Source organism: Gorilla gorilla, chromosome X (assembly GCF_029281585.2).
Source record: "Gorilla gorilla gorilla isolate KB3781 chromosome X, NHGRI_mGorGor1-v2.1_pri, whole genome shotgun sequence".
NCBI lineage: Eukaryota > Metazoa > Chordata > Mammalia > Primates > Hominidae > Gorilla > Gorilla gorilla.
In genome coordinates, this window is record NC_073247.2 from 167,705,863 (window position 1) to 167,733,065 (window position 27,203).

General features: G+C 49.1%; 1 protein-coding gene and 1 pseudogene across 26 annotated transcripts; one reads left to right on the forward strand and one right to left on the reverse strand.

Moving 5' to 3' along the window:
* Positions 1-1,487: 1,487 nt before the first annotated feature.
* Positions 1,488-17,332, reverse strand: LOC101142457 (rab-like protein 2B). 26 transcript variants are annotated; one of them, XM_031005398.2, is made up of 10 exons: positions 17,149-17,332; positions 16,539-16,693; positions 15,836-15,999; positions 11,628-11,657; positions 10,347-10,426; positions 9,440-9,519; positions 3,882-3,993; positions 3,437-3,531; positions 3,023-3,106; positions 1,488-2,856 (listed from the first exon to the last, which is right to left on the reverse strand). In XM_031005398.2, exons 3-10 carry the CDS (start codon positions 15,940-15,942, stop codon positions 2,758-2,760), a joined length of 687 nt encoding a protein of 228 aa, XP_030861258.1. In that variant the 5' UTR covers positions 15,943-15,999; positions 16,539-16,693; positions 17,149-17,332; the 3' UTR covers positions 1,488-2,757. The 26 variants fall into 26 exon arrangements, with proteins under 26 accessions (XP_030861258.1, XP_030861251.1, XP_030861248.1 ...); XM_031005391.3 differs by having other exon boundaries at positions 3,437-3,534; XM_031005388.3 differs by having other exon boundaries at positions 3,437-3,534; positions 16,693-16,934; positions 17,149-17,309.
* A 133-nt stretch (positions 17,333-17,465) lies between these two features.
* LOC129530137 (forkhead box protein D4-like 1) lies at positions 17,466-26,399 on the forward strand (annotated as a pseudogene).
* Positions 26,400-27,203: the final 804 nt, after the last annotated feature.

Genomic DNA, 27,203 nt, shown 5'->3' on the forward strand with positions numbered 1-27,203 from the left:
GTGGACATAGGAGCGCCCCGCTCGCTAGCACTCTCAGTGACACACTTGGGGAATCTGTGTTTGTGTCTACAGCTTTAGGCTCTGTGAGCTGAAGTCTTGGACTCTGTGAGTGGCAGTGTGGGGAGTGGGGAAGGCATTTCCACCAAGTGATACAGTAAGAGTTTCACTAAACACAAAGCTATGGCTGCTTCCTAGACAGTCCATGCGCTTGTAACTGGCAAGCAGAGTTAGCATTCTGGAAAGAGGTGATTGCCTGTAATCGTCATTAGGAAGAAAGGATGTTGCCAGATAATAATAGGAAGGAGCAATCTATTTGGTACTCAGATGATTCATGCTGTCTCTTGGTACTTGCATGTTTAGATATAACTATGTAAGTGTTAACAACCACTGCCTCATAAAGGCATAGTAAGCAGGGGCTCAGACCCCATTAGGCAAGAAGAGCAGGATCAACCCACCAGGCAAACAACCTAGACCAGCGAAAGTGCTAGCCAGAGGATGAGACAAGTATCCGTCTCTGCATGGGGTCCAACTACAATAGCAGGGGCTATGGTTTGTCCTTTCCCATTGACCCTTCTCTTGTACATTCCCCCAGGACTGGTGACCAGTTAGAAACATGGAGCAGCTCTACCTGGATGGAATGAACTTTAAGAAGCAGGTGGATCTGAGCATTGTACACATGGGTGGCTTGTGGATGTTGCTGGCACCCTGCCTAAACATTCATCCTCCAATTGCTTTGAGTTGGAAGTGCACAGTTGCCCTTTTCCCCAGAGAACTGACCTTACTGAAACAGAAGGCCCCCTTCCACCTCACACCCTTGGCTTAAGGGCACAAAAGGCCCCTGGTCTTGAGGTAGGACTAACTCTGGAGGGCAATTTGCCCTCCAGAGCTTCCCTGGGACGGGGTGGGGTGGTGAAGCCGGCCTCCAGCTGAGACCACAACCTTGCTGAGCTTCTTGTCTCCTGCCCCCCTCACTCTTCTGAGAATGACCCTAATTAAATCATTTGAACCACGGCCTTCTCAGGGTCAGCTTCTAAGGAACCGGATACAGAATAGGCCCATAAAACCAACACGATGGTGAACTTTATAGTCTGCAAATTCTATCTCAGTAAGGCTGTTGTATTTTTTTTAAATACTTAGTAGTTATTTACAGTAACTACATTTTTTTAAGTTCTACCTCATCAGGGTATACGTTCCTGGGAACCCCTGGTCAGGTCAAACATCTTACGTTGAACATCTAAATATTGCTGATTTAAAGGGGAAATGTGCTTGTTCTTGAGCTCCCAAATTAATAGGTAATTGATTTCTTTTGAAAACACTAAAATCCACTGAAATGGCCTCCAATATAGTGAATTGAGAGTAAACATGGGCTACCCTGCAACAGGTCAAGGCAGCTACCCCTCATTCATAAGGGTGATGATTTGCAGATTCTTTTGTCTTTTTGCTCCGAACACACTTCAGAGCCACAAAGCACATACATTTACTCAATGTTTATGTAATTCAGCCTTTACTGTAAAAAAGGAAACAATAAAAACAAAACCCTATTAATAAACACAATGCAAACAATGCCCGAGATTATCATAAAAACATACTAGCAAGCCACAAGTACCAGAGAGGGGTGAACAGGCATATCTGCTAGCTCTCCTCTTGCAGTCCTCAGCCTCCCACAGGAGGCACAAGGTCCAAACTATTCCTCAAAAAAAAGGACAGCCTCCTTATGCTGAAATAGGAACTTTAAAGGAAGCTCTTCTTGTAGTCCAAATGGATGTACCTTGTGGTATGGCTGTAAGGACTCGATTTTACCGCTTGTGTATTCCTAACTATAGCTAGGCCTGTCACCTGCTGTTCCTGTGATCTCAGCTTTACCTAGAAGAGCTCCTGAAACAGAGTCGGTACACAGAAATCTGGAAGGAATAGCTATCTGCTCAAAAACGTTTGCTTAAAAACAGATGATTGGGGCCGGGCGCGGTGGCTCATACCTGTAAATCCCAGCACTTTGGGAGGCCGAGGCGGGCGGATCACGAGGTGAGGAGATCGAGACCATCCTGGGCAACATGGTGAAACCCCGTCTCTACTAAAAATACAAAAATTAGCTGAGCGTGGTGATGCCAGCCACTCGGGAGGCTGAGGCAGGAGAATCGTTTAAACCAGGGAGTCAGAGGTTGCAGCGAGCCGAGACTGCGCCACTGCACTCCAGCCTGGCGACAGAGCGAGACTCCGTCTCAGAACGAACAAAGAAACAAACAAACCAGATGATTGGGAGACTGAAGAGGAAAAAAGATGGGAGAAAACGTAGGGAAAGGATGGGGCCTCACAGACTCAGCTGTGGGTGGGGGGGTAATCATTACCTCAGCAGAAGCACAGGGAATTGTCCCCGAGGTGAGCTTTGGAAAGAAAACAAAAACAAAAACAAAAACACCAAAAAACACCTAAATTTCCTGTATTAAAGTGACACATAATCATGTTTTCTGATTCTCTTCACTGTCTGCCTGGGGGGAGGGGGTGGGGAAGGTGTTAATGATGCTGATCCCTAATTCTGCTTCAAGGAGATCTGGTGGGGAATTCTTCCACCAGTCCAGAGTTTGCTGGTACTGACCTCATCCCTGTATCACGGGCCTTGAATGTGGGAGGCTAATAGGATGGGTGGGTTGCAGGAGGTAGAAGAGGGGATGGCCTAGAGAGTTTCTCCGTTCAGAGCTGGAGAGCTGTTGAAGGGAAGGGTATTTTAAAAGGGCTCCACCCACCCCTAGCCCCAGCCCCTCAGCTGTGGGGAGAGGCCGCCTCCTCTGATGGGGTCTCGATGCTGCTGCTCTGTTCCTGGTCTGGCACGTCCTCCTCTTCCTGCTCCAAGTTGAAGTTCTGTGAACAAGGTCGCAGGTGAGGCCTGGCCCTGCATTTGCTCAACCGCAGCTCTGATACATTTAGTGGGGCAAACTTAGGCAAGAGCCACTCTACTGGGTTGTAGTCCCTCTCCCTGAAGAGGAGCCGTTTCTTCCATCCCACCCGAAATGTGGACCTGACCTACCTCGAGCTCCTGAAAAATCTCATCCATGAAGTCCTGGGAGTTCTGTTTGTAAGACACAGCTAATCGAATTGCATCATTGAAGAGCTGGGGGTGAGGTAGAGATGGTGGATGAGAGTGCCTTGGACTCTGCCCAGTCCACCCCACTGGCCCCACTGTGAGACTACACAATACTCCATTCCTAAAATCAGCAACCTTACCCCTCCATTTGCCTCTCCCCGTCACCCTGACCTATGTATGGTCAATGGACTTCTGCCTCATCAAGTCCAGGCCCATCAGCTCCTCCCCTCCCTGTCACCCATGCCCATGCACTGTCCTGGTTCTCTCCATCACACCTGCAGTAAGCCCTTCTCTTCACAGCTTCCCTTTACCACCTAGCGCCCTGACCTTGCTAGCTACCTCTGCAGTCAACCATACCTTCACAACATTGGTACCATCAGCAGCCGAGACGAAATACAGGGGCAGGGAGAACTTCTTGGCAAAACTGAAGCTTTTTTGGGTCACGTTTATGTCTGCTGTAGAGAGAAGGTAGGACATTGGTCTGTCTGTCAAGGGAGGGGAAGAAGGTTTGGAGCGGGGGCCACTGGAGGCCTCCATTCCAGAAAGTGGGATAGGCAGGGATGATTGGGAAACATGTCCTAGAAAGAGCTCAGTTAATAGGGATCTGTGCCTTGGAAAGAGGGCAGGTTGGCTTAGCTGGCTTCTTTATAAGGTGGGAAGAATGCAAGCAACCAAGGGTTGTATCTTATCGTGGGAGGGAGAACCAATCACTGAAGGCTGCCTGCCCGGGGAATGGAGGAGGAAATGTATGAGGGCAGGTCCCCAGTGAATTGCTAACACCCAGGTGCAGGGATGGCCCCACCATCAATTTTATTGGCCACCACGATGCATGGGATCTCTGGCCTGAACTCCCGAAGCTCTGTATACCAGGTGCTCAGGTTCCTATAGGTGACTTTCCTCTGTACATCAAACACCTGCAAAGGGCAGAGGAAGAAAGATAGCTCAGGTATGTCAATGTTTCTGCACCCCATCTCCAGGTGATTCACACACCCAAGCAGGTAAGCATGAGCACATGGTGCTGTTTGTGTGAACGCTCTGAATTGCAGCCTCTCTGACCACAGAGGCTGCCATTTCTCAGGGAAGCCCCCTGGAGCCTCCAGATGCGAACATGTTTTTAAAAATCTTATTCTTGGCCCAGTGCAGTGGCTCACACCTGTAAGCCCAGCACTTTGGGAGGTTGAGGCGGGTCAATCACCTGAGGTCAGGAGTTTGAGACCAGCCTGGCCAACATGGTGAAATTCCGTCTCTACTAAAAATGCAAAAAATTAGCTGGGCGTGGTGGCGCATGCCTGTAATCTCAGCTACTTGGGAGGCTGAGGCAGGAGAATTGCTTGAACTAGGGAGACGGAGGTTGCAGCGAGCCCAGATCATGCCATTGCACTCCAGCCTGGGCAACAAGAAACTCTGTCTGAAATAAACAAATAAATAACGTATTCCTTTTTTGTTATCTTGTCATCTAATCTTATTCACCTATTTTAACAATCATAAATGGAATCAATTTGCCAATTGATACCGTCTGTTAGAAGTTGTAAAAACTTTTGTGTTTTTTAGTCTACTCTTGTATTTATTGCTTAAACTGTTTTAAAGTTCCTCTGTAGTAACCGTAAATGTTTCTAGAGTTTTACTTCAGTTACTATTTACTTTTATTTATTTATTTACTTTTTAGAGACAGGGTTTCACTGTCACCCAGGCTAGAATGCAGTGGCTCAATCACAGCTCACTGTAACCTCAAAACTCCTGGGCTCAAGGAATCCTCCTACCTCAGCCTCCCAAGTAGCATGTATGCATTAATTTTTATTTTTTTATTATTTTTTTTGTAGAGGCAGGCTCTCCCTATGTTACCCAGGCTCATCTCAAACTCTTGGCCTCAAGGGATCCTCCCACCTGGGCCTCTAAAGGTGCTGGGGTTACAGGTGTTAGCCACCACAACTGCCCTTGATTTTTTTTTTTTTTTTTAGACGGAGTCTCACTCTGTTACCCAGGCTGGAGTGTGGTGGCATAATCTCAGCTCACTGCAACCTTTGCCTTCTGTGTTCAAGTGATTCTCTTGTCTCGGCCTCCTCAGTAACTGGGACTACAGGTGTGCGCCACCATGCCTGGCTAATTTTTATATTTTTAGTAGAGACAGGGTTTCGCCATGTTGGCCAGGCTGGTCTCGAACTTTTGATCTCAAGGGATCTCCATATATGGAGTCTTGCTCTGTTGCCCAGGCTGGAGTGCAGTGGCGCTATCTTGGCTCACTGCCACTGCAACCTCCACTTCCTAGGTTCAAGCGATTCTCGTCTCAGCCTCTGGAGTAGCTGGGATTACAGGTGCGCACCACCACGCCTGGCTAATTTTTGTCGTTTTAGTAGAGACGGGGTTTCATCATGTTGGCCAGGCTGCTCTCAAACTCTTGACCTGCAGTGATCTGCCTGCCTAGGCCTCCCAAAGTACTGGGATTACAGGCATGAGCTACTGCACCTGGCTGATTTACTTTTAAGCTTTTGTTTACTTCTTTGTTCTTTCTGCTTTTTGTTTTTTGAGATAGGGTCTTACTCTGTCAGCCAGGCTGGAGTGCAGTGGCACAATCTTGGCTTACTGCTCCTCGACCCCCTGGGGTCCGGTGATCCTCCTACCTCAGCCTCCTGAGTAGCTGGAACTACAGGCACATGCCACCATGCCTGGCTAATTTTGTTTATTTTTTGTAGAGATAAGCTCTCATTATATTAACCAGGCTGGTCTTGAACTCCCGGGCTCAAGTGATCCTCCTGCCTCGGCCTCCCAAATTTCTGGGATTACAGGCATAAGCCACTGTGCCCGGCCTCTTTAAATTTTTTTAAAGTAATTTTTATGTTTTATTATTTGCAGTTCATAATTGTATTATTTTATAATTTGTTTTTACCTATTTTATTTTTATTTATTTATTTATTTTGAGATGGAGTCTTGCTCTGTTGCCCAGGCTAGAGTGCAGTGGCAGTATCTTGGCTCACTGCCACTGCAACCTCCACCTCCTGGGTTCAAACGATTCTCCTGTCTTCAAACGATTCTCCTGTCTCAGCCTCCCGAGTAGCTGGATTACAGGTGTGCACCACCACGCCTGGCTAATTTTTGTATTTCTAGTAGAGAGACGGGGTTTCAACATGTTGGTCAGGCTGGTCTCGAACTCCTGACCTCAGGTGATCTGCCCGCCTAGGCCTCCCAAAGTACTGGGATTAAAGGCATGAGTCACCACGCCCAGCCTGTTTCTACCTATTTTAAAATATCAGCAAGAAGGATGAGCACTGCAAACCAGCTCTAAGGGCAGAACTCTGAAAGACAACTGAGCTGCTGCTACAGTGAGCCTTCATGCCCTTCACAGGAGCTCCTCCAAAGTGTCTAGCCCAAACTGCCCTAGTACAACAGTCAGTGGATTAAAGTTACAGACAACCACCACCCTGTAACTGCTGGCACAGCTCACCTCACTTCTAAATCACCCAGCTATTTGTGCAAGCAACATGGTTCAAGCTCAGGGCTAGGGGCTCGCCCTGTGTGGTGGCGGGAGGGTCAGCAACTGTCACATCTCAAGAGGTGGCAGGAAGTCTATGTGGATTCTCTTTCACAGGCCAATTTCAATGAATCACCAGGTTGTCTTGAATTCCCGATGAAGACTCCTTATAAAGGATGTCTGTAACTAAACTTCTGGAATCTGCCTCACACCAGGCTCAGATGCCTTTTGTCCAGGTCTGGTTTCCTGAGCATCCGTTCCTTGTTTTGAGAGCTGAGGAGGAGCTGGCTAGAATGAGGAGCATCCCCATCTCAAGGTTTCAAGGTGGAGGGTCGAGCCCTGGTTCCGTCTCTGACCCTCAGCTCCCCGTGTGGTCAGAAGGCAAGTGCTTTCTACTCGCCAGGGCCCGTGCAGCAGACTGGGGCTGGTGGCAGGCACCTGCAGACACAGGCATGGTGGCAGGAGAGACACCCCAGGCCTTCAGAAGAGGGTCTGCGGGGAGCCCACGGAGATGCATCAGATGCAGGAAGCAGTCACTCCAAGAGAAAAAGAGAGGTGAGCTCAAAATACCAAATGCCACTGTAGGCCTGAAACCAAACTGGCTAGGAGCAAGCTCTTCTGCTCTTGAGGGTCAGACTTCTGCACTACACTGCCCCCATTTGCCTTGCCCCATCATCCTCTTGCTTAGTACCTTAACAGTTATCAGAGTTAAAGCTTTTGGAATTTTTCAAGGGATTTTGTTCTCAAGGGGCAGTCAGGGGAATTAGGTGATGAGTTCCTTCCTTTACCATCTGCAAAGGGTCAGAAGGGAAGAATCCTCACTGTCCTCACCACTGGTATCTGTACTGTGCCTACCAGTCAGTCAGTTCCTGGGGGCAGCACGTGTGTCTTTCCACCCGGGCACTCCCAGCATCCTGCACACGTGCATCACAGACAGTCCATGTTGTGGAAGGGATCAGTGGTGCAGGAGCACACACGAAAGAGCTATGCTAATGACAAACATCAGAGGAGGCTGCATGGAGGTGGTGGCATTGAAGCAGGGCCTGAAAAATGAGCAGAGTTTCAAATAAAGGGGTGTGAGCTGGGGAGAGGCCGAGGGAAGAGCATGAAGGAAGGTGTGCAGAGGAGCAGGTGACAATGAGCAGAACAGAGCAGCTCCTTCTGCATCCCCTCTGCTATTGCTTCTTACAGATGAGATGACACCTACTCAGCCATGCATCTCTCTCAGTGCCAAGGTAAGGCCGTGCATATTTACAGACAATCACTAAGTGGGAGGTAGGGCTAGAAAGGTGGGTGTCTAAATGCTATGGGGTGCCATGGCAGACTTTATTAATATATGCCAACAATGGTGGCAACCTGTCCATCCCATGTGTTCTTTTAACCATGTGACTCTGGTTCCCCACTGAGAGATGCCATCTGTTTCTTCCCTCTGTGACTATGGACAGAGAGATGCCACATATTCCAGGGCTAGGCCATAAAAGGAAATATAAGTCCCACCGGGTTCTCTCTGGATACTTGATCTCGGGATCTTGGCTGATACTCTGTGAGCAAACCCAAATCAGCCCAACTGACAAACTGCGAAGAAACACGGGGAGTAGAACCTGCTGGTGGTCCAGCCAAGTACCAGTGTGTGTGTGGGGAGATGCCCCAGGCAGTTCCAGCCTGAAACCCAGCCTTGGAGTCTTCTTAGCTGAGACTTCAGACATGGATTCGCAATCCATCAGAAAATGGTTGTTTTGTACCGCCAAGTTTTGGGGTTTTGTGTTAAAGCAAGACCTTGAATGCTATTCCAAGAAGTTTTAGTGACCGAGGTTTTCACTTGGTGACAATTGCTAGGGTTAATAATTCAGAAGACTAGTCTATTACTTTCTGCATTGTTGATGGCCGATATTCATGAAAATGTCGGTTTTTTTTAGATGGAGTTTTGCTCTTGTTGCCCAGGCTGGAGTGCAGTGGTGTGATCTCGGCTCACTGCAACCTCTGCCTCCCGGGTTCAAGTGATTCTCCTGCCTCAGCCTCCCAAGTAGCTGGGATTACAGGCACCCGCCACCACGCCCAGCTAATTTTTTGTATTTTTAGTAGAGACGGGATTTCACCATGTTGGCCAGGCTGGTCTCAAACTGCTGACCTCAGGTGATCCACCCATCTTGGCCTCCCATAGTGCTGGGATTACAGGCATGAGCCACCGTGCCCAGCCATGAAAATGTTTTTTAAGTGACCCAAAAGAAAAACATGCTCCTTTTCAGCATTTAAAAGTGGTGGCCTGAGAACCAAGCCAGGGAATTCACGGGTAGGAACTTCTATAGGACACAGGTTTACAGAGCTCCTTTTTCTTTTCTTAGCCCTTTCCTCGGCTGCATTTTTCTCTTGGAGTGACTGCTTCACCACACCCCGGTCACCAGGGTGGAACCGTGAGGATTGCGTCCTAGGCAACAAAATGGGAGGCTCGGGGGGAGGCAAGGGGCTGGCCTGAGAGAGAAGGTTCTCTGGGACCCGCAGCGTCTACTCAGTCCCAGCACGTACCCCCTGGGGAAAAGCAGCAGGCAACAGTGGAGGGAGGCCTTGGGAGCTTGTCTGACAGGTTAGGTCCATCAGACGGACTGTGGCCCTGTTTCAGGCATATGTTTGCCTCTTGGATGCTACACCTGATGTTGAAGCCCTGAGCTTGCTGTTCCACCTTTTCTCCACCCATCCCCGCCTACAGAGAGCTCACCTGGCACCTTCTCACTAAGAAGCTCTGGGGAGCAGGTGTGGTTTGAAACATCCCCCGGGTGACCCTAAGTCCCCCTCCCACAACACCCAGACTTGGTTACAAGGGCCCAGGGCTGCTAGGCCCCTCACCCCTCAGGCCAGACTTGCCCAGTGCCTCTGTCCACCTCCCCACCGTCTCGTACCATGATGCAGGCGTGGGCCTTGTGGTAGTAGGAGGCATGCATGCTCTGGAACCGCTCCTGGCCTGCCGTGTCCCAAAAGTCTGCAGTGTGAATACAGACAGACCCACATGCCCGGTGCATTTCTGTGCAAGTCACTAAGATACAACACACATGTGGCACAAACCACAGCACATGTGTGAGTGTACATGGGGAGCACAGGGAGAAACAGAGACCATACGGCCCCACACGTGTGTCTTCAAGACACAGTGTACCTGAGTGTGATGTGAGAGGTGTGTGTTCACCTGTGTGTATGGGAAGACAGTGGGTCAGGGGCCAGGAGGAAGGACAACACACTGGAAGCCCAAGGAGGGAGAAGATAGTTCCCCGTTTCCCACGTGACACGCAGGGTCCTCTAAGTTCCAAACTATTCCAACTTCTCACGTGCGCTGACCACAGACGGTAGACAGAGTCAGGCACGCTGTGTGCCCGGCCAAGGAGAAGATTATGACCCGATGGAAGGTCGCAGCCCGATGTGGGAGATAATGTTCTGACCACATTTATTTTTTCAAACTGGCTGAGTAAGAACCCCTGAAGCTAGGAAAACTACTGCCTCATCGAAGGCCTCTTATGTTCTTCTTCCCTGAGGTGGGTACAGCCCCCTGACTTCTCCTTTCCTGAACCCTGTCCTGCACAGGTGCTGGCCTGGACGCCAGGTCAGAGGGCTGGGACTTGGCCCCTGCATGCCTCCTTCCACCCTCCATGGCCTCCTGGCTCCTGGCTCTCTGGGTTCTCTCTAGCACCCCTTGTCCCTGCCTGGGGTCTCATTTTCTCCCTGTGGACTCTCTCCTTATGAACCTTCCCTCACCTCCCCTCGTCTCCCATTTCCTCTTTCCTGAGGGCCAGCATGTCTTGGCCCTGTGCCACTTACCCACAAGGATGGTCTTGCCATCTACCGTGGCTGTGTGCTTGTACAGGGTCAGGGCGTACGTGGACAGCTGCTGTGGCTGACTGCACTCAGGTTAAGGACCAAAATCAATAAAAGGGGAGGTAAGGAAGGAGTGGGGAGCAGGGGTGTTTGGTTTGATGAAATGGATCCTCTCCCTCCTCTTCTCTTTGGAGTTATTGAGATTTTAAATCAAATGAATGTTGCAGACAGAGGATCAGCTTCACATACCACTGGTACAAGCTCCATGGAAGGGTGAGGGGTGGGAGGAGATGGGAGTGTGTCCTGGCCATCGAAGTCTGAGGTAAAACATAGAACAGGATTTTACAGACAAGTGTCATACAAGGCATCATGCAGTTGGAAAATGCAAATGTGGATACCCCAACTCAATCATGGATGGAGCTTTCGCAGGCTAGAAAGGAAACCCTAACCCTAGGTAGCAACATGACCATTCCAGGGACAAAAGCTCCCACAAGCCATACAGTTGACAAGCTGTCAATCAATTTGGAGTCTGCCTATGTTTGAAACCCTGAGAAAAAGGGTTAAACTCTGGGGATTAACACCTTCCGAGGCTGCAAGAAGCCGGACAGTGTAAAAAGCAGAGCCAAATGATGCAGGTGGGCTGGGTGTGCAGGAGCACTTGGTAGAAGGTGGAGTAACACATACTCAGATCTTAAGGCAACTGAGCCTTGGGGTGCCGAGCCTAGGACAGGCAGCAGCAGGCTCCAGGGGCTCCTCTCACCTGTGGTTCTCAGTGGATCCACTTGGGAAGCTGTTTAAAAATCTCCCAGTTGCGGGGAGGAACTCACTCCAAACCTATGCAATATAACAATTTATGGGAGAAAGGTGGGGCTGGCAGCTCCTATTTTACAAAGTTCATTCATATCAGAGATTTTTTCAATAGTAGGGGGCCCAAGCTTTGAGGTTAGAGAGGTTAAATGACTTGGCCAGTATCAGAAGCTACTGAGGAGGAGGAGGTGGGGTTTGAATCCAGGCATTAGATCCAAACCATTTGCTGTTTGCCATTCTACTGCCCTCTTAACATAAAACAATCCAAATATGAGTAAGGTCCAAAATATACAGCACTGATTGTGCAATGCCATGTGGGTCAATCGGCAAGAAACAAGTGCGGAACAAAACCTGTGCATTCACTTACCCAATCCTCCTTCCTGGGCTGCTGGTATAAAGGGGTGGGCAGTGGGACACTGATACATGAGCGTGGGAAGACCCACAGGAACAAGGGGTACTTCAAACCTTGAAGGATACAAGCCATCCATGAGAAATCTCTCCATGACTCTGTAAGCAGAACAGGCAAGGTGGTCAGATGGCGTCTCCATCTCTCCCTTGTCCCAAACTTTTGCACCCTAAGGCTGACAACCTGGAAGCCACCTGTGGCTTCCCTTCCCCCTTTCACTCCACAGCCACACAGCTTCCGGGTCAAGTCTGGAAGCTGGGTATCAGCATTACTAACCCGTCATAACAAAACAGCTCATGTCACTATGAGTACACACACCAGCCCATGTGAAGCTCTCAAATCTGTTATTTCCACCAGAGCACAGTTCTGCACATACAATTACCCTTATGTTGTGCAAAGGGAAACAGAGGCCAGGCCAAAGCTGCGCCTTCCGTTCAAAAGCCATTTCCCGGTCGGGCGCGGTGGCTCACGCCTGTAATCCCAGCACTTTGGGAGGCCAAGAGCAGCCTGGCCAACATGGTGAAGCCCTTGTCTCCACTAAAGATACAAAAAATTAGCCAGGTGTGGTGACACACGCCTGTAATCCCAGCTACTCAGGAGGCTGAGACAGGAGAATCTGCTTGATCTATTGGTTATTGAGAGGACTATCAATTCTGAATGTGGTCAGTTATCCTGTGAAAAAATTAGGCAGACTTGGTCACTCCTCTCTGCAAAACCATCCAGTGGTTCCCCATTTCTTTCAGTTCAAACTCTCCCATTTATTTTCTCTCCCTCTGTTCCAGCCACTGGCCATTTCCTCCTTTTGTTGTTGAAATGCTCCTGCCAGATATCTGCAAGGCTTACTCCTTGCTTTTTTCAAGTCTTTGACCCAATGTTACCTTTACAACTAGGCCTTCCCTGACCACTCTCTTGACATTGCAACCTTTTTTCCCTCACGTTTTGAAGGGTCACTGCTTGCCTGTCTGTCAGTGTAATACACTCTAACCATGATTTTATACTTCTGATATTTAAACTGCAGCTTGAATTGTAAAAGGAGGATAGATTTTATTTATAACTATAAAGAAACAGCACCCTTACTATAAAGAAAACACATCATCTTCTTAGATCACGTAGAAAATTACACAAAGAAATTACCGCGGCCAGAGGTTAAGATGGTAAATGAAAAAGACTCAAGCTCAGAACCCTGTCTTGAGAGGGCACATGCTCAGAAAGTGCAGGAGGAAGAGGAGAGATCCATAAACTTGCCTCATCCAAGCAGAAGCAGTGAAAGAATAAAAACACAGGCACAGAGGGATTTTCGTAAGGAAAAGTTGCCTCTGGAAGACAGGATGAAGGAGAGAAAAAGAGGCCCCAGAGACTCATTCCCTCCCAACATTCTGCAGCTTAGCAGAGAACCAGCTCGGCAGGCCTGAGCTCAAAAACAGAGCAGGCCTACCTCCGGAGGCTCTAGGGAGCTGCCTCTGTCACTGTCACATACACAGATGTTCCCTGTCTTCTTTCTTAGGCACTGGTCACTGGTGGCCTAAGCACAACTCCCTCAGGATAATGAGAGCTTGGGACCCAGGGAGTCACATGGTGTGACTTTTCTGCTTGTAAGTTTCCCCCATCACCCTAGTCTGTACTCACACCATGTGGCCTTAGTTTTGGGTGGGGGGGGGTGTGCCTTTGCCCTCTTTGTACAACGATGATAGGCAATCATTAACGGGAATGGAAGACCCTAAAGGCCAAGTTAGACAGCTATCAAAGAAAAAAGACAACACATCTGGACCTAACTACTCTTAAAGATGGAATCAGAAAGCCACGTCTTGTTGGCCGGGTGCGGTGGCTCACACCTGTAATCCCAGCACTTTGGGAGGCCAAGGCAGACAGATCACTTGAGGTTAGGAATTCCAGACCAACCTGGCCAACATGGCAAAACCTCTGCTAAAAATACAAAAAAATTAGCTAGGCATGGTGGCGCATGCCTGTAATCCCAGCTACTCAGGAGGCTGAGCATGAGAATTGCTTGAACCTGGGAGGCGGAGGTTGCAGTGAGCAGAGATTGCCCCACTATACTCCAGCCTGGGTGACAGAGCAAGACTCTGTCTCAAAAAAAAAAACAAAAAAACAAAAAAACACCATGTCTTGTTATTAAGCAGTATGATCACCTGGGGTCAAAAGAAATCTGGTCTGGTGCAGTGGCTCACGCCTGTAATGGCAGCTCAGGAAGGTGGCATGTGCAGGAGCAAAGGAAAAGCCTTCCACAGCAGGCAGTGCCCAGGTCTGAGGACACCTGTTCACAGGGGGTAGGGGAGCTGTCATCAGAGCCCACCAACAGAGCCCTGAGTGGAATCAAGAAGCATGAACATGCTGTATGAGGATAAAAAAAAAAAAAAAGGCACCTTAAAGAAAGCCTGGTGACTGGGGCTGCTACTGTTGTAAATTTCTGAACTCTGCAAGAAGGCCGCACTGCCACAACATTCCTATCTAGAAATAAGGCCGTGTACAACTGACGCCCTTCAGATATGATGAACACAAGTGTTAACTTTTTTTTTTTTTTTTTGAGACAGGGTCTTGCTCTGTCACTAGGCTAGAGTGCAGTGGCACAATCATAGCTCACCACAGCCTGGATGTGTTAACCTCTTAATGGGTGTTTTAGCCCAACTGAGTTTAGATTCATAGGTTAGAGACACTGAAAATTGGCAGTAATTCTTGAGTCCAATCAAAACTGAACCACAGTGTTCTCATGCACTCACCTTCCCTCAGATGCACTGTTTCCATTGTATCTGGGACAACATTTTGCCTGAGATACTGCTAGTGGATGAAGACTGGCTTGTTTTCTAATTGTTGTGTCTTTGGAGGCCAATGTTATGGTAATCTTTGACGTCAAGTTAACTACTTGGATTCTTATTTTTTGTTACTGTTCGAAATGAGGCATATAAAGAGACTAGCATTGAACTTGGGAGCTGGGTATACCAAGATACATTCTCCGAAAGTTCTGTTTGTTATTAAAGTGGCAATTTGCTCTACACCTGCCTGCCATTTCTATTCTTTGTTGTTTTAAACTTGAGTGGGGATAAAGGGGGTGTTATTTATTGGGTAACCTTCCCAAACTACAACACCTACCCTCACTTTTACTGTACAGGCGTGCTGTTGAGGATGGTCAAAGTAACTATAAAATACTAAACCAGAGGCCGGGCGCGGTGGCTCATGCCTATAATCCCAGCACTTTCGGAGGCGGAGGTGGGCGGATCACGAGGTCAGGAGATCAAGACCATCCTGGCTAACAAGGTGAAGCCCCGTCTCTACTAAAAATACAAAAATAAAATTAGCTGGGTGTGGTGGCGGGCGCCTGTAGTCCTAGCTACTCGCAAGGCTGTGGCAGGAGAATGGCGTGAACCCGGGAGGCGGAGCTTGCAGTGAGCCGAGATCACGTCACCGCACTCCAGCCTGGGTGACAGAGCGAGACTCCGTCTCAAAAAAAAAAAACTAAACCAGAGCTGCAGTGTGTGATTGTGTGGTGGGGAAGAGAGAGAGAGAGAATTCAAAGTCATGGAGATGGCCTAAAAACCAGCAAAGCCCCCAGAGAATTATTCACAGCTACCTGAGTCAAAGGACTTGATTATAAAAATGAAGGTAGAAACCAAGGTGGGCCTGGAGTACTTGGGAGATAAACGTAACCACTTCTCTGGGCAGGGGCAAGTGTACCGTCATGCTATGAAGGCAGAAATGGACAAGTGCCCTCAGCTGTCCTAGGCGTGAGAACTAGGAAGTCTCATGGAGACAAGCTGGCAGCACGGCAGAGCCTCCCTTCACCTCTCTGGGTGGCATGTAGGCACCGAAATTCATTACAAGAAGAAGCCAGTCTTCACAATGATTATAGTCAATCGTCAGTTCTACCCAGTTTTCTCTATTTCAGAGAGTCCCTCCAAGAAAGCATCTTTACCACCTTTACCCAATCTGTCACGGTGGCATAGTCACTTTTGTCTTTCCATTCCCACTCCCCGCCCTTGCCATCCCTCAGCCCACAAACCACATACAATGTCCTCAGTTGCTCCACACATTCTCTCAGGGCTCAGAGGAAACATTCAAATTCCTCAGTCCTTATGACCTGCCCCCTCCACCCAACACACACAACGGCTCACGTGATTCCCCTCGTTCCCCCATGAACATCTGGGCTCCAGCCAAGACTGCTCCTTCACCAGCCCCAAGAAGCCATGCTCCTCTGCCTCTGGAGGACTTTTTAAATGACCCAGACCCTCTCTGGGGCTGGTATTTATTCCCTAATCTCCCAACATACTTGGATTTGCCCACTGCGCTGTCTCCCAGGCAGATGATCTTCACGTTGTCATCAGCATCATACTTCCCTTGGTCCAACTCACTCGGTTTGGTTTTGTCTTCTGCCATTGGCTCCTAGCTGTAGAGAGGGGTCCAGCCCAAGGGAGGGGAGGGTATTGTCACTGTCTGGGAAGATCAACAAGAGGCTGTTGTCAGAGATAAGTCCCCTCAACCAAATCTCCAGCTGTACCTCCATCCAGACTGCTTCCCTCAGTGCCAGACTGAGATATGGTATGCAATTGACTACTAGCCTTGGAGTAGCAGAGTATGACACACAGGCATCAATAATATGTTATACACAAATAGTTAAGTCCTGCGCACCCCAAATGCTGCTCCTCACGTTACCCATTTGCACAAGACATTCGCCAGGCATCCAGTGCCAAAGGCTGTGTGCAACATTATGTCTAGCTCTGTTTTACTCTCCTCACACCTAAATATGACTTTGTAAACATTCCTGAGAATGTAACCACAGTCCAGACTCTTAGCTAGGGGGGCACATAGAAATGATATGATGACGAGATAGCAGCAATAGGTGAGCCTTACTGGGCATTCACCATGAGCAGACCTTGCACAGGGTTCAGAGGATGGAAGACACAATGATAGCAGAGTCTACTGTGGTGAGAGCTACGACAGAAGTATGCACACGGGTCAGGGGTAGAAAATACCAACAGGGCCCCCGAGTTTTCCTGACTGTGCCACCACACAGCTACTGCTTCTGCACAGCCAGGGACTTCGCCTTGTTTATCCAGGGAGACAATTCCTGGGAAGTGGCAGATGCCTGGAAAGCATGATGAGGGGTCTGCCCCCTTTCACCTGTACCCTGTAGAGAGAGCGACAGTAAGCCAAATCCAGCTTCATGGCTCCATGCTTGAAGACGTTCTTTCTTTTGTTTAGAGATAGGGTCTCACTCTGTCGCCCAGGCTGGAGTGCAGTGGCGCGATCACGGCGCACCGCAGCCTCCAACTCCTGGACTCAAGCGATCCTCCCTCCTCGGCATCCCTGGACTATAGGCGTGAGCCACTGCTTACGGGCGAAGACTTGCTTGTCGGTATCCTCGCCATCTAAGTGGGTAAGCTATCTTTCAATAAATGTTTTTGGCCACCAACCATGTCCAGGCATCGCCAGGCTGCCCGTCCCGCCCCCCACAACAGCCTCGCGAAGCCACCTTTCCGTGCTTCCCCCGACCCGGACGCCCTCTCGCCCACACCGCCAGGGAGGCCTCGGAGGGGCTGTCCCCGCGTGCTAAGCCAGCCACCGGGGCGGATTTGCCCTCACGTGCGGTTCCGAGTGAGGGCTGGAGAGACCAGGGACGCTGCGGGTCGGCCCCTCGGGCCCTGCCGCCCGTCTGGACTCTGCGCGCTGTCGAACCACGCCCGCCGGCCCAGCTCGCGCCGCAGCGCACTCCACTTCCGGCTCGGCCCGCGTCCTCGCAGCTGCTAGGCAACCGCGCAAGGACCCCGAGGGAGGCTGCCCGGCCGAAGGCCTGAAGGACCCCGCCGGGGCGCTGGCTGCCCAGCGCGGCGCCTGGCGGGAGGGCCGCAGGGAGTGCGCATGCGGCCGAGCGCGGGACTGGGGCTCCTGGCTGTGGGTGTGGTACTGAGGCTTCAGCCGGTGCCACCAGCCTAGAGGGAGTGGAGCGGTGAGCGCGTCAGGGGTGGGGGGCGCAGGTCAAGCTTTCACCAGTTTTTAATTCTTTGCTGGGGTAAATTTGAGCAATTTTCTCGACTTGTCGACATTCGTTATTAACTGAGCAGGAATTAGGAGAGGAAGCCGGTCCTCTCCACACAGCCCAGCAGGTACGCCGCCCATGTGCCTGTGGAGAAGAGGTTCCTGTGGGGCAGACAGGGGTGGACCAAGTAGCTGTGAAATTTCTTCTGAAGAAAACACACAAGGAGGAAGCGAGTGAGCTCAGTGGAGGAGGGGCGCTACCCCAGGGGACGTCCCCATGCACGGGCTTGTGAACCTCGAATATGTGAGACGGTCTCAGTCAATTTAGAAAGTTTATTTTGCCAAGGTTGAGGACGCACGCCCGTGACACAGCCTCAGGAGGTCTTGACATGTGCCAAAGGTGGTCGGGACACAGCTTGCTTTTATACATGTTAGGGAGACAGGAGACATCAATATATGTAAGATGAACGTTGGTTCCCTCGGGAAAGGCGGGACAACTCGAAGCAGGGAGGGGGCTTCCAGGTCACCGGTAGGTGAGAGACAAACTGTTGTATTCTTTTGGGTTTCTGAATAGCCTCCGCAAAGGAGGCTATCACATATTAACCTATCTCAGTGAGCAGAGGGGTGACTTTGAATAGAAGGGGAGGCAGGTTTGCCCTAAGCAGTTCCCAGCTTTTTTCCCTTTAGCTTAGTGATTTTGGGGCCCCCAGATTCATTTTCCTTTCACAGGCTAGACAGCTTTAGGAACTGAAAGGTTCACGAGGCTGTAACGAAGAGTCGAGTTGCTCCAGGTGAGCCTGGGCCACAACAGCACGCAGGACCTGGGCGCCCACGAGGGGCTCCTGGGAGGGTTCGGGAAAGGGATCTGTGAACCCTATCTGAGATGGTTTCAGGTAATTTAGAAAGACGTGCACCCGTGACACAGCCTCAGGAGGTCTTGACGACATGTGCCCAAGGTGGTCAGGGCACAGCTTGGTTTTAGGGAGACATGAGACATCAATCAATATATGTAAGAAGTACGTTGCTTCCATCCAGAAAGTTGGGGACAACTGGAAGCAGGGAGGGGGCTTCCAAGGTCACAGGTAGGTGAGAGACAAAGGTTGCATTGTTTTGAGTTTCTGATTAGCCTCTCCAAAGCAGGGAATCAGATATGCACGTATCTTAGTGAGGAGATAGGTGACTTGGAATAGAAAGGGAGGCAGGTTTGCCTTGAGCAGTTCCCAGCTTGACTTTTCCTTTAGCTTAGTACTTTTGGGGCCCCCAGATTTTCCTTTCAGAGAGCCTACGACTAGATTTGCATCTTTACGTCCTGCGCGGAGGCTGCTACACACATGCAGAAGTCATGCTGGTGGCCTGGACAGTGAAGGGAGAGAAGTGGATTTGGGAGACATTTAGGAGGTAAGATTGCTAGGACCTTGGTGATAGCTTGGACATGGAGGGTGGAGGAGGAGGGGTGTCTAGCAGATAATGCTCTTAGGTTACCACCTGGGATATTAGGGAGAGGGAGCAGGCTGTTTTTTGTTTGTTAGGCAGAACTTGGTTTTGCGGTGCAGTAGGGTGCCTGGAGCCGAAAGCCTGACTTCCTCATACAGGCCAGACCCCACATGTGACTGCCAGGCCACTTTGAGGCTGAGAGAGATGGTTTTGTCTGGCCTCTGTCCTGCACGTGTTTACGGATGACCTCTGTGTTGGCAGATTTGGGGGTCCGCCAGATGGGATCCTGTGAAGAGACCTCAAAGGTCTTTAGTCCAATCTATAAAACATTTTTATGTTGATTATATCATTTCCACAATCAAAGATGAATAAAAGATACAGAGGTGTATTTAGTGAATCAGGTTGATGGTGCACCTGCGCTAGGCAGTGTTTTAGTTCGTTGAGACACCAAGAAGTTGAGACAATCCTTTACCTCAGAGTTTTGTGTCTGTAAGTCCTGCTGTTGAGAGCTGTGTGTGTTAAAATGTCTGATTTGGGCAGGTGAGATCTGGGCCCTCTGTAAGGTTAGGTAACAGGAGGTTGGTGTCCAGCAAATATTCAGTGCGCCATCAACATCCCAGTTCTTGTCCACCAATCTTCCAATTCTAGGACTGATGCAGAGGCCCTCAGAGCGACTTCAGAGGAGAAGTAGTATGCTCTGTGGCTATCTTGTTTTGGAGTGTAAATTGTAAATCCTCTGCAAACAAAAAGTTGGAAACAAGTAGTGTTTTGGCTTGAGTTTCCTGTAAATGGCTTACAGTCGTATAAACCAGAGCATGTATACCACAGGGCAACACGAGTGTCCCTCTATCACCCTTTCTCCCAGTGGCCTAGGTGGAGATGTAAACAGAATACTGTGTGCAGCCTCACTATGTGACAGTCCAGTGCTTTGAGCTTGGAGTGTCATCAGGGAAGGGCCCCTGACTTGGAAGGCTGCTGCGTCTCACTCTGTGACAGGAGGCACAACATGGCCTTGGTCTTGTGAAGACCTTTGGTGCCCTAGTTCATTGTAGTCCTGATTAGCCTGATGCAGGTGCTGGGCCCTTGTTCTGGAGGTGAGAAAACACCCTGGGCTTCCACTGCATGGCTGGCACTCTGAGCATTCTGGTGCCTGTTTGGGGACTGATACAGAGTCCTGTGCCAGATACAGTGGTGCACACCTGCCAAGGGTCCCTGCTTCTACTGGAGAATCTGGACACATGTAAAAGGTAAGAAAGGCTAAGGGTAGGAGTTAGGGTTAGGGTTAGGCTTGGGGCTGGGGTTGAGGTTGTGTTTAGGGTTATGGTTAAGGTTGTGGTTGTGTTTAGGGTTATGATTCGGGTTTGGCGTTAGGAGTTAGGGCTAGGGATAGGGTTTTAGCGTTAGGGTTAGGGTTGGGGTTACGGTTACGGTTTAGGGTTAGGGGTCAGGGTTCGGGTTAGGGTTTGGGGTTAGGGGTTAGGGTTACAGTCACGGTCAGGGTCAGGGTTTTAGGGTCAGGGTCACGGTCGGGTCAGGGTTAGGGGTTAGGGTGAGGGTGAGGGTTGGGTTAGGGTGATGGTGAGGGTGAGGGGTGAGGGTTAGGGTTAGGGTTAGGGTTAGGGTCAGGGTCAGAGTCATGGTTAGGGGTTAGGGTTAGGGTCAGGGTCAGGGGTTAGGGTTAGGGGTTAGGGTTAGGGGTTGGGGTTAGGGTTAGGTTTAGGATTAGGGGTTATGGTTAGGGTTAGGGTTAGGGTACTGTAAATTTCACATTATTACTAATAATAAATTATTTGTATTACATTATTACATAATGTAAAGGCTATTAAGACATGTTTGTCTTCAACAACACATTTCAAAGAAGATCAAGTTTGTACGTAACACTAGAGGCATTTCTTATCAAAAGGATTGAATAATGAAAATAAGTTTCTACTGGGTATATTTCAAGCATTTATTTATTACTTTAGTTACGAATTCCAATATACTTTAAAATGGTATTTGTTTTACAGCATACATAAAATGTAGCAAATCAGTACTGTAAAACATTTAACATTCATACAATTATATATAATATCCTTTTTTTAAAGAATGGTATTTCACAAAAATATCTTTTGAAATTGGCTTTGGAGTTTACATGTAGTGAACATGAAAGTTTATAATAATGATGATACAACTTTCAACATTGTCATTTTTTCTTAGAACTTCAGCTGATTGCAGAGATATAATGATTACATTGTTATTAAATTTTTTTTAACGCAAGTGTCACCATTTTATGACATGAAATAAAAGGTTATGACTGTTATTGATGATGTTGACGACCTGATCACCTGGCTGAAGGAGTGTTTGTCAGGTTTCTCCATTGTAAAGTTACTCTTTTCCCCCATTTCATACTGTGCTCTTTGGAAGGAAATCACTATGCACAGCCCACACTAAAGGAATGGGGAGTTGTAGTGTACTTTCTTGGGAGTGGTCTACATAATTAATTGAAATTCTTCTGCAAGGGACAGTTGTCCCTTTCGCTTTATTAGTTCAATCATTTATGTTTATCAGTGTGGACACATGAATATTTTATACTTTGGGTTACAGTTTAATACTACTTTATTTTGTTGCTCAAATGATCCCAGCTTTGACCATTGGGAACTCTTTCAGTTATCTCCTGTTCCCCCCTTTGACATACCCCCATCGATGTCGGTTTTGTGTTTTGTTTTTGAGCGCCTCCTTATTTTTCTCCTGTATTTTTAAATAACCCCAATCCCTATTGAAGCTGGCGCTAGGAAAACTAACAATACTCCCTTTCCCAGGTCATCCGATTCCTATGCTGATGGAGGAAATGTGCCTCACATGCCGGGGGCGCTGGGGAGGAGGCGTCTGGGATTTTGTGGTTGAATAAGGCACCTGGCCTGGCCCTCCTGGAGCTTAGTTTAGTAGGTCACACAAGCAGTCATTGGTAAATTTGGGATTCAAACAAATCTGTTAGGCTCAAACCTGTCTGTTATTTGTCCTCCAAGCTTCATATAAACTGAGGAGCCTTAAAGGGTAAAAACTTCAGGAGCAGCAAAGTTTCAAAAAAAGATCAGCAAGAAAGCTCTTTTCCAGATTTTATCCTGAAGGCACTAGCTACTTTAAGCTATTTTTTTAATTATATTTTGCCCTTGCAGTTGGCGTTTGATTTCTCACTGAACATTCATTGTCATAATTATAGACACTATGTGACTATCAAGGGCATAATATTCTTTCATGCTGCATTTTTATTAGATGGCACCTCAAAGTTTTCCCAAGTAGGTGGGTTTTAAATTATGAATATATACCGTGGCATAGTATCTTACTTAGTATTTTAATAAGATCCTTATTTATATAACAAATATTTTTTTATTCCTCTGTAGTGCTACTTTAGTCTCTGAGCTAATTTTCATGAAGCCAATCTAAAAATCATGTTACTTCTAAAGATGTGGAGCGAGTGAGATGAACAGTTGTGCTGTCATATTGCCCCTCCCCAGTGCAGATAGTGAATGAGGACCCACTGATTTAAAGGCAACACTGCAGCCCCTTCTTGCCTCATTGAAGTCCCAAGTTTTATTACAGTAAAAGCACTTAATGTTGACATTTCTGAAAGAATGAAGAGGCCGGGCACGGTGGCTCACGCCGGTAATCCCAGCACTTTGGGAGACTGAGGCAAGCGGACCATGAGGTCAGGACATCGAGACCATCCTGGCTAACACGGTGAAACCCCGTCTCTACTAAAAATACAAAAAATTAGCCAGGCGTGGTGCCGAGCACCTGTAGTCCCATCTACTTGGGAGGCTGAGGCAGGAGAATGGCGTGAACCCAGGAGGCGGAGCTTGCAGTGAGCTGAGATCGCCCCACTGCACTCCAGCCTGGGCGACAGAGCGAGACTCCGTCCCAGATAAATAAGTAACCAACCAAATTAGCTGGGCGTGGTGGCGGGCGCCTGTAGTCCCAACTACTCAGGAGGCTGAGGCAGGAGAATGACGTGAACCCGGGAGGCGGAGCTTGCAGTGGTCCTAGATTGTGTCACTGCACTCCAGCCTGGGCGACAGAGCGACTCCGTCTCAAAAAAAAAAAAAAAAAAAAAGGAAAAAAAGAATGAAGAGCCAGAGCCAGGCATAGTGGCACGCCTGTAGTCCCACCTACTCAGGAGGCTGAGGCGGGAGGATCACTGGAGCCCAGGAATTCAAAGCCAGCCTGCGCAACATAGACCCTGTCTCTAAAAATGAATTGGTTATAAAGGATGAAGAAAGGAAGGAGGAAAGGGAGAGAGAGAAGCCCTTATAGAGTGGGTGCATTTCTTGTATGTGGGGCCACTTTGTAAGAACAGGATTTTTCAAACTGGGCCCATACTGGTATGTGTGAAATCAATTTAGTTGGTTATGGCCTTTTTTTTTTAAAAGGAAATATCAGTGATCACTATAGTGTAAGTATATTGTTTCGTGAAAGCCATCTTAGTTATGTATTATGTCTGTATGTGTAAGATTGTGATATAAAATGTATTTCTGTGGTTAAATATTCAAAGAAATTGGAGAACCATTGCTACAAGGGGACAGAGGACTCCGTGTGAGCTCTCCTGCCTTCCCTGAATAAACTTACACAATTTAGTGCTGGGACATTTGAACCTTTTCTGAAAATTTGGGTCAGGGAGAGCATCTTGGGGAGGTGGGAAGGAAGGTAGAAGGAGCAAAGCAACACCCCCCTGAAGCCTGGGAATATTGTCAGAACCTTAAATATAATTCAGCTCACCATTCTGGGTAAGGACAGACTCTACCAATGAAAATGGGTGATTACCAGCTGTGAAACACAAAAACATACTTTTACGGTTACACATTCCTTTACAAACAACCGTGTACATTTCAGCCTCCTGCCCCACCATTTCTTTTCTCCAGGAGGGAAGGCTGCATGTCGAGGTGGTCATAGAATGTTGAGTATCATACTTTCCTACCTCGCTTTTATTTGCGCGGGTTTAAATGCGCCTTAACAGAACCCGTGCAAAGGCTTGCCAACTGTCTGGCTGCACCGGATGAGTAGAGCATCTTCCTTGGTGGCAGGTGGGTGCGAGGAGGAGGGGGCTGGGCTTTTCTCCGGACGGGTGTTTGCCCAGAAGACCATCATCCCTGGACTACGTTAGGAGGAAGTGGCACCGCTCCGAGGTACGGGAAGAAAGGTTATAAAGGGGGGAGTCCACCACACATGGTCTTGAAGAAGCTTTTATAAAAGGCAAAGGCATCTTTGCCCGACGTTGTTGCAAAGGAGTAGAAACAAGCAGACGAAAACATCCCAAAGGGTAACCACTAGCGTTCCTGCTTCTTGCAACATTCATCCCAGGCTTCCAGCTCAGCCCGCCCCAGGCCAGGTGATCGGCCGCCACATCCCCTGAGACTAAAGCACCTGCTCCTCCATGAACTTGCCAAGAGCTGAGCGGCTTCGCTCCACACCGCAGCGCAACCTCCGGGACTCCGATGGGGAAGACGGTAAAATTGATGTCCTGGGAGAGGAGGAAGATGAAGACGAGGTGGAAGACGAGGAGGAGGAGGCGAGCCAGCAGTTCCTAGAGCAGTCGCTCCAGCAGGGGCTGCAGGTGGCCCGGTGGGGCGGGGTTGCGCTTCCCCGAGAGCACATCGAGGGCGGCGGCGGCCCGAGCGACCCCTCAGAGTTTGGCACCAAGTTCAGGGCACCGCCAAGGTCTGCGGCGGCCTCTGAAGATGCCCGGCAGCCGGCAAAGCCCCCCTACTCGTACATCGCGCTCATCACCATGGCCATCCTGCAAAACCCGCACAAGCGCCTCACGCTCAGCGGCATCTGCGCCTTCATTAGTGGCCGCTTCCCCTACTACCGCCGCAAGTTCCCCGCCTGGCAGAACAGCATCCGCCACAACCTCTCGCTGAACGACTGCTTCGTTAAGATCCCCCGCGAGCCGGGCCACCCAGGCAAGGGCAACTACTGGAGCCTGGACCCCGCCTCCCGGGACATGTTCGACAATGGCAGCTTTCTCCGGCGCAGGAAGCGTTTCAAGCGCCACCAACTGACCCCGGGAGCCCACCTGCCCCACCCCTTCCCTCTACCTGCGGCACACGCCGCCCTGCACAACCCCCGCCCAGGCCCTCTGCTTGGGGCCCCTGCCCCGCCGCAGCCAGTCCCGGGGGCCTACCTCAACACCGCCCCCGGGAGACGCCCTTAAGCTCTGCTGCACCCGCATCCTCTTCGCTACCTACTGCTCTCGGCCCCCGCCTATGCCGGGGCACCGAAGAAAGCAGAAGGCGCGGACCTGGCGACCCCGGCACCCTTCCCGTGCTGCAGCCCTCACTTGGTCCTCAGCCTTGGGAGGAGGGCAAGGGTCTGGCGTCGCCACCGGGAGGCGGATGCATCTCTTTCAGCATTGAGAGTATTATGCAAGGGGTCAGGGGAGCGGGTACAGGGGCTGCGCAGAGTTTGTCCCCGACCGCGTGGAGCTACTGCCACCTGCTCCAGCGACCATCAAGCCTGTTGCATCCCCAAACCGCTGCCCCTTTGCTGCAAGTGTCCGCCGCCGCCGCTGCTCGGACAATTTTGCAGCAATAGCAGCAGCATCAGGAGGAGGACTGCGCCAACGGCTGCGCTCCCACCAAGGGCGCGGTGCTGGGCGGGCACCTGTCGGCCGCGTCGGCGCTGCTGAGGTATCAGGCAGTGGCAGAGGGCTCTAGGCTGACATCGCTGGCTGCCCCTTTGGGCAGAGAGGGGACCTCACCAGTTTTTTTAGTATCGCCCACGCCCAGTTCCCTGGCCAACTCCGCAGGGCCCTCCTAGAGCCAGGTGGGAGTGGGGAGCGACCCGCAGCTGCTCACTCCACCTTGCGCGGCCCATACTGGGCGTGTGCATCTGAATCCCGCTGGAGAGCAAACACGAACTTCTGTTTGCTGCAAAATGGTTAGAAAGAAACAGCTGGATTACGTTCCTGTAAAAACCACCTGAACGTAACCTTCGCAGGGCGTCAAGTCATCTTTTCTTGCCTTCGGTTGTGGCTTCTATGGCTTTCCCGATTTGCACATTTCCTGGGGTACTATGAATGTGAGTGGGGTATTTTGTTCTGGCATTAAAAGAAAAACAAGCAAGCAAACAAAAACACAGCCTCCGATGCCAAACATGTTCCCCCTTCTTCACTTCCTTGGAACTGGAAGTATTATTCCTAAGTCTAGTGCAAAATGCTTCTACTCTCTGTGTCTTCCTGATAGGGATGTTTAATGTAAGTAGGATATTCATTTCAGAACATTGATTTCTTATCTGTGTGTCTGACGTGCCATCTTTAATGTTAAAATTAAGGTGTTAAAATTAAGCCTAGTTATATAGACGAAATAAAATGCTAAGTCACTACACTACATCGTTTATTTTCTATTACGTCTCATTCTTCCCTTTCTAAATGGAACTTTTTAAAACCTACATTATTTTCCCTCAAACAATTTATTTTCACAATTCATATTTATTATAGATAGCAGAAGTAATCCATTTTAATATGGCCTTTAAAAATTCGAAATACTTGAGGTTGAAAATGTCCTGGCTTTTAAAATAGGAAATTTACTATTTATGAGACTTCTAAAATAAAAGAATAGGAGGGCATGTAAATATATTCTCCATTTATTTTTCATCACCCCCCAACAAGCTGGAAAACCATTTGAGATCAATTTGGAATGTAGTGGCCAACATGTACTCAGGGAAAATAAAAGGCTATAAATATATATATATATATTTTTTAAGCACTAGAATTTTCAAAACTTATTTCTTAAAAAAAAAAAACTCTGAAAAGACTTTGCAACTAGAAAGGTTTAAGTGTTAGTCGGCGTCAGGGGACGGAGTGGGGGAAAACCAGACAAGAACGCCCATCATGAATTGCTCCCCACAAAGAAAACAAATTTCTAGGAACTTGGCCGTTTTCCCCTGTCCTGAGTGGGGTTCCTGATTCCGTGCCGCTATGAGGGAAGCTGCTCTGTGAATGTGAGAAAGTTTTTCCCCCAGCCCCCATCTACTCCCCACCCCCAGCTATGAATTTCTTATTTCAGGAGGGAGGACAAACATGGAGACACACATTTTTACAGTAGTCTAATTGGCCGATTTTTCTCCGGCTTCTCTTCTCCATCCCGTCTCTTGGAATTTCTTGGCATGCCCTACCTGAGATCCCCTACGGGAGATTTCCTCTTGGCTCCTGCGGTCCTGAGGACCTTCTGAAAAGTTCCCAAGCCCCACCTTTG

Bases quoted from the DNA above. Each gene is read 5' to 3' on its own strand.
- LOC101142457 (XM_031005391.3), bottom strand. From the start codon at position 15,942: ATGGCAGAAGACAAAACCAAACCGAGTGAGTTGGACCAAGGGAAGTAT. The intron at 3,994-9,439 runs GTACGAGACGGT...TGCCCTTTGCAG, and splicing joins AGGCCCACGCCTGCATCATG to GTGTTTGATGTACAGAGGAA. The intron at 3,107-3,436 runs GTATGGTTGACT...CCTCACCCCCAG, and splicing joins ATGGTACCAATGTTGTGAAG to CTCTTCAATGATGCAATTCG.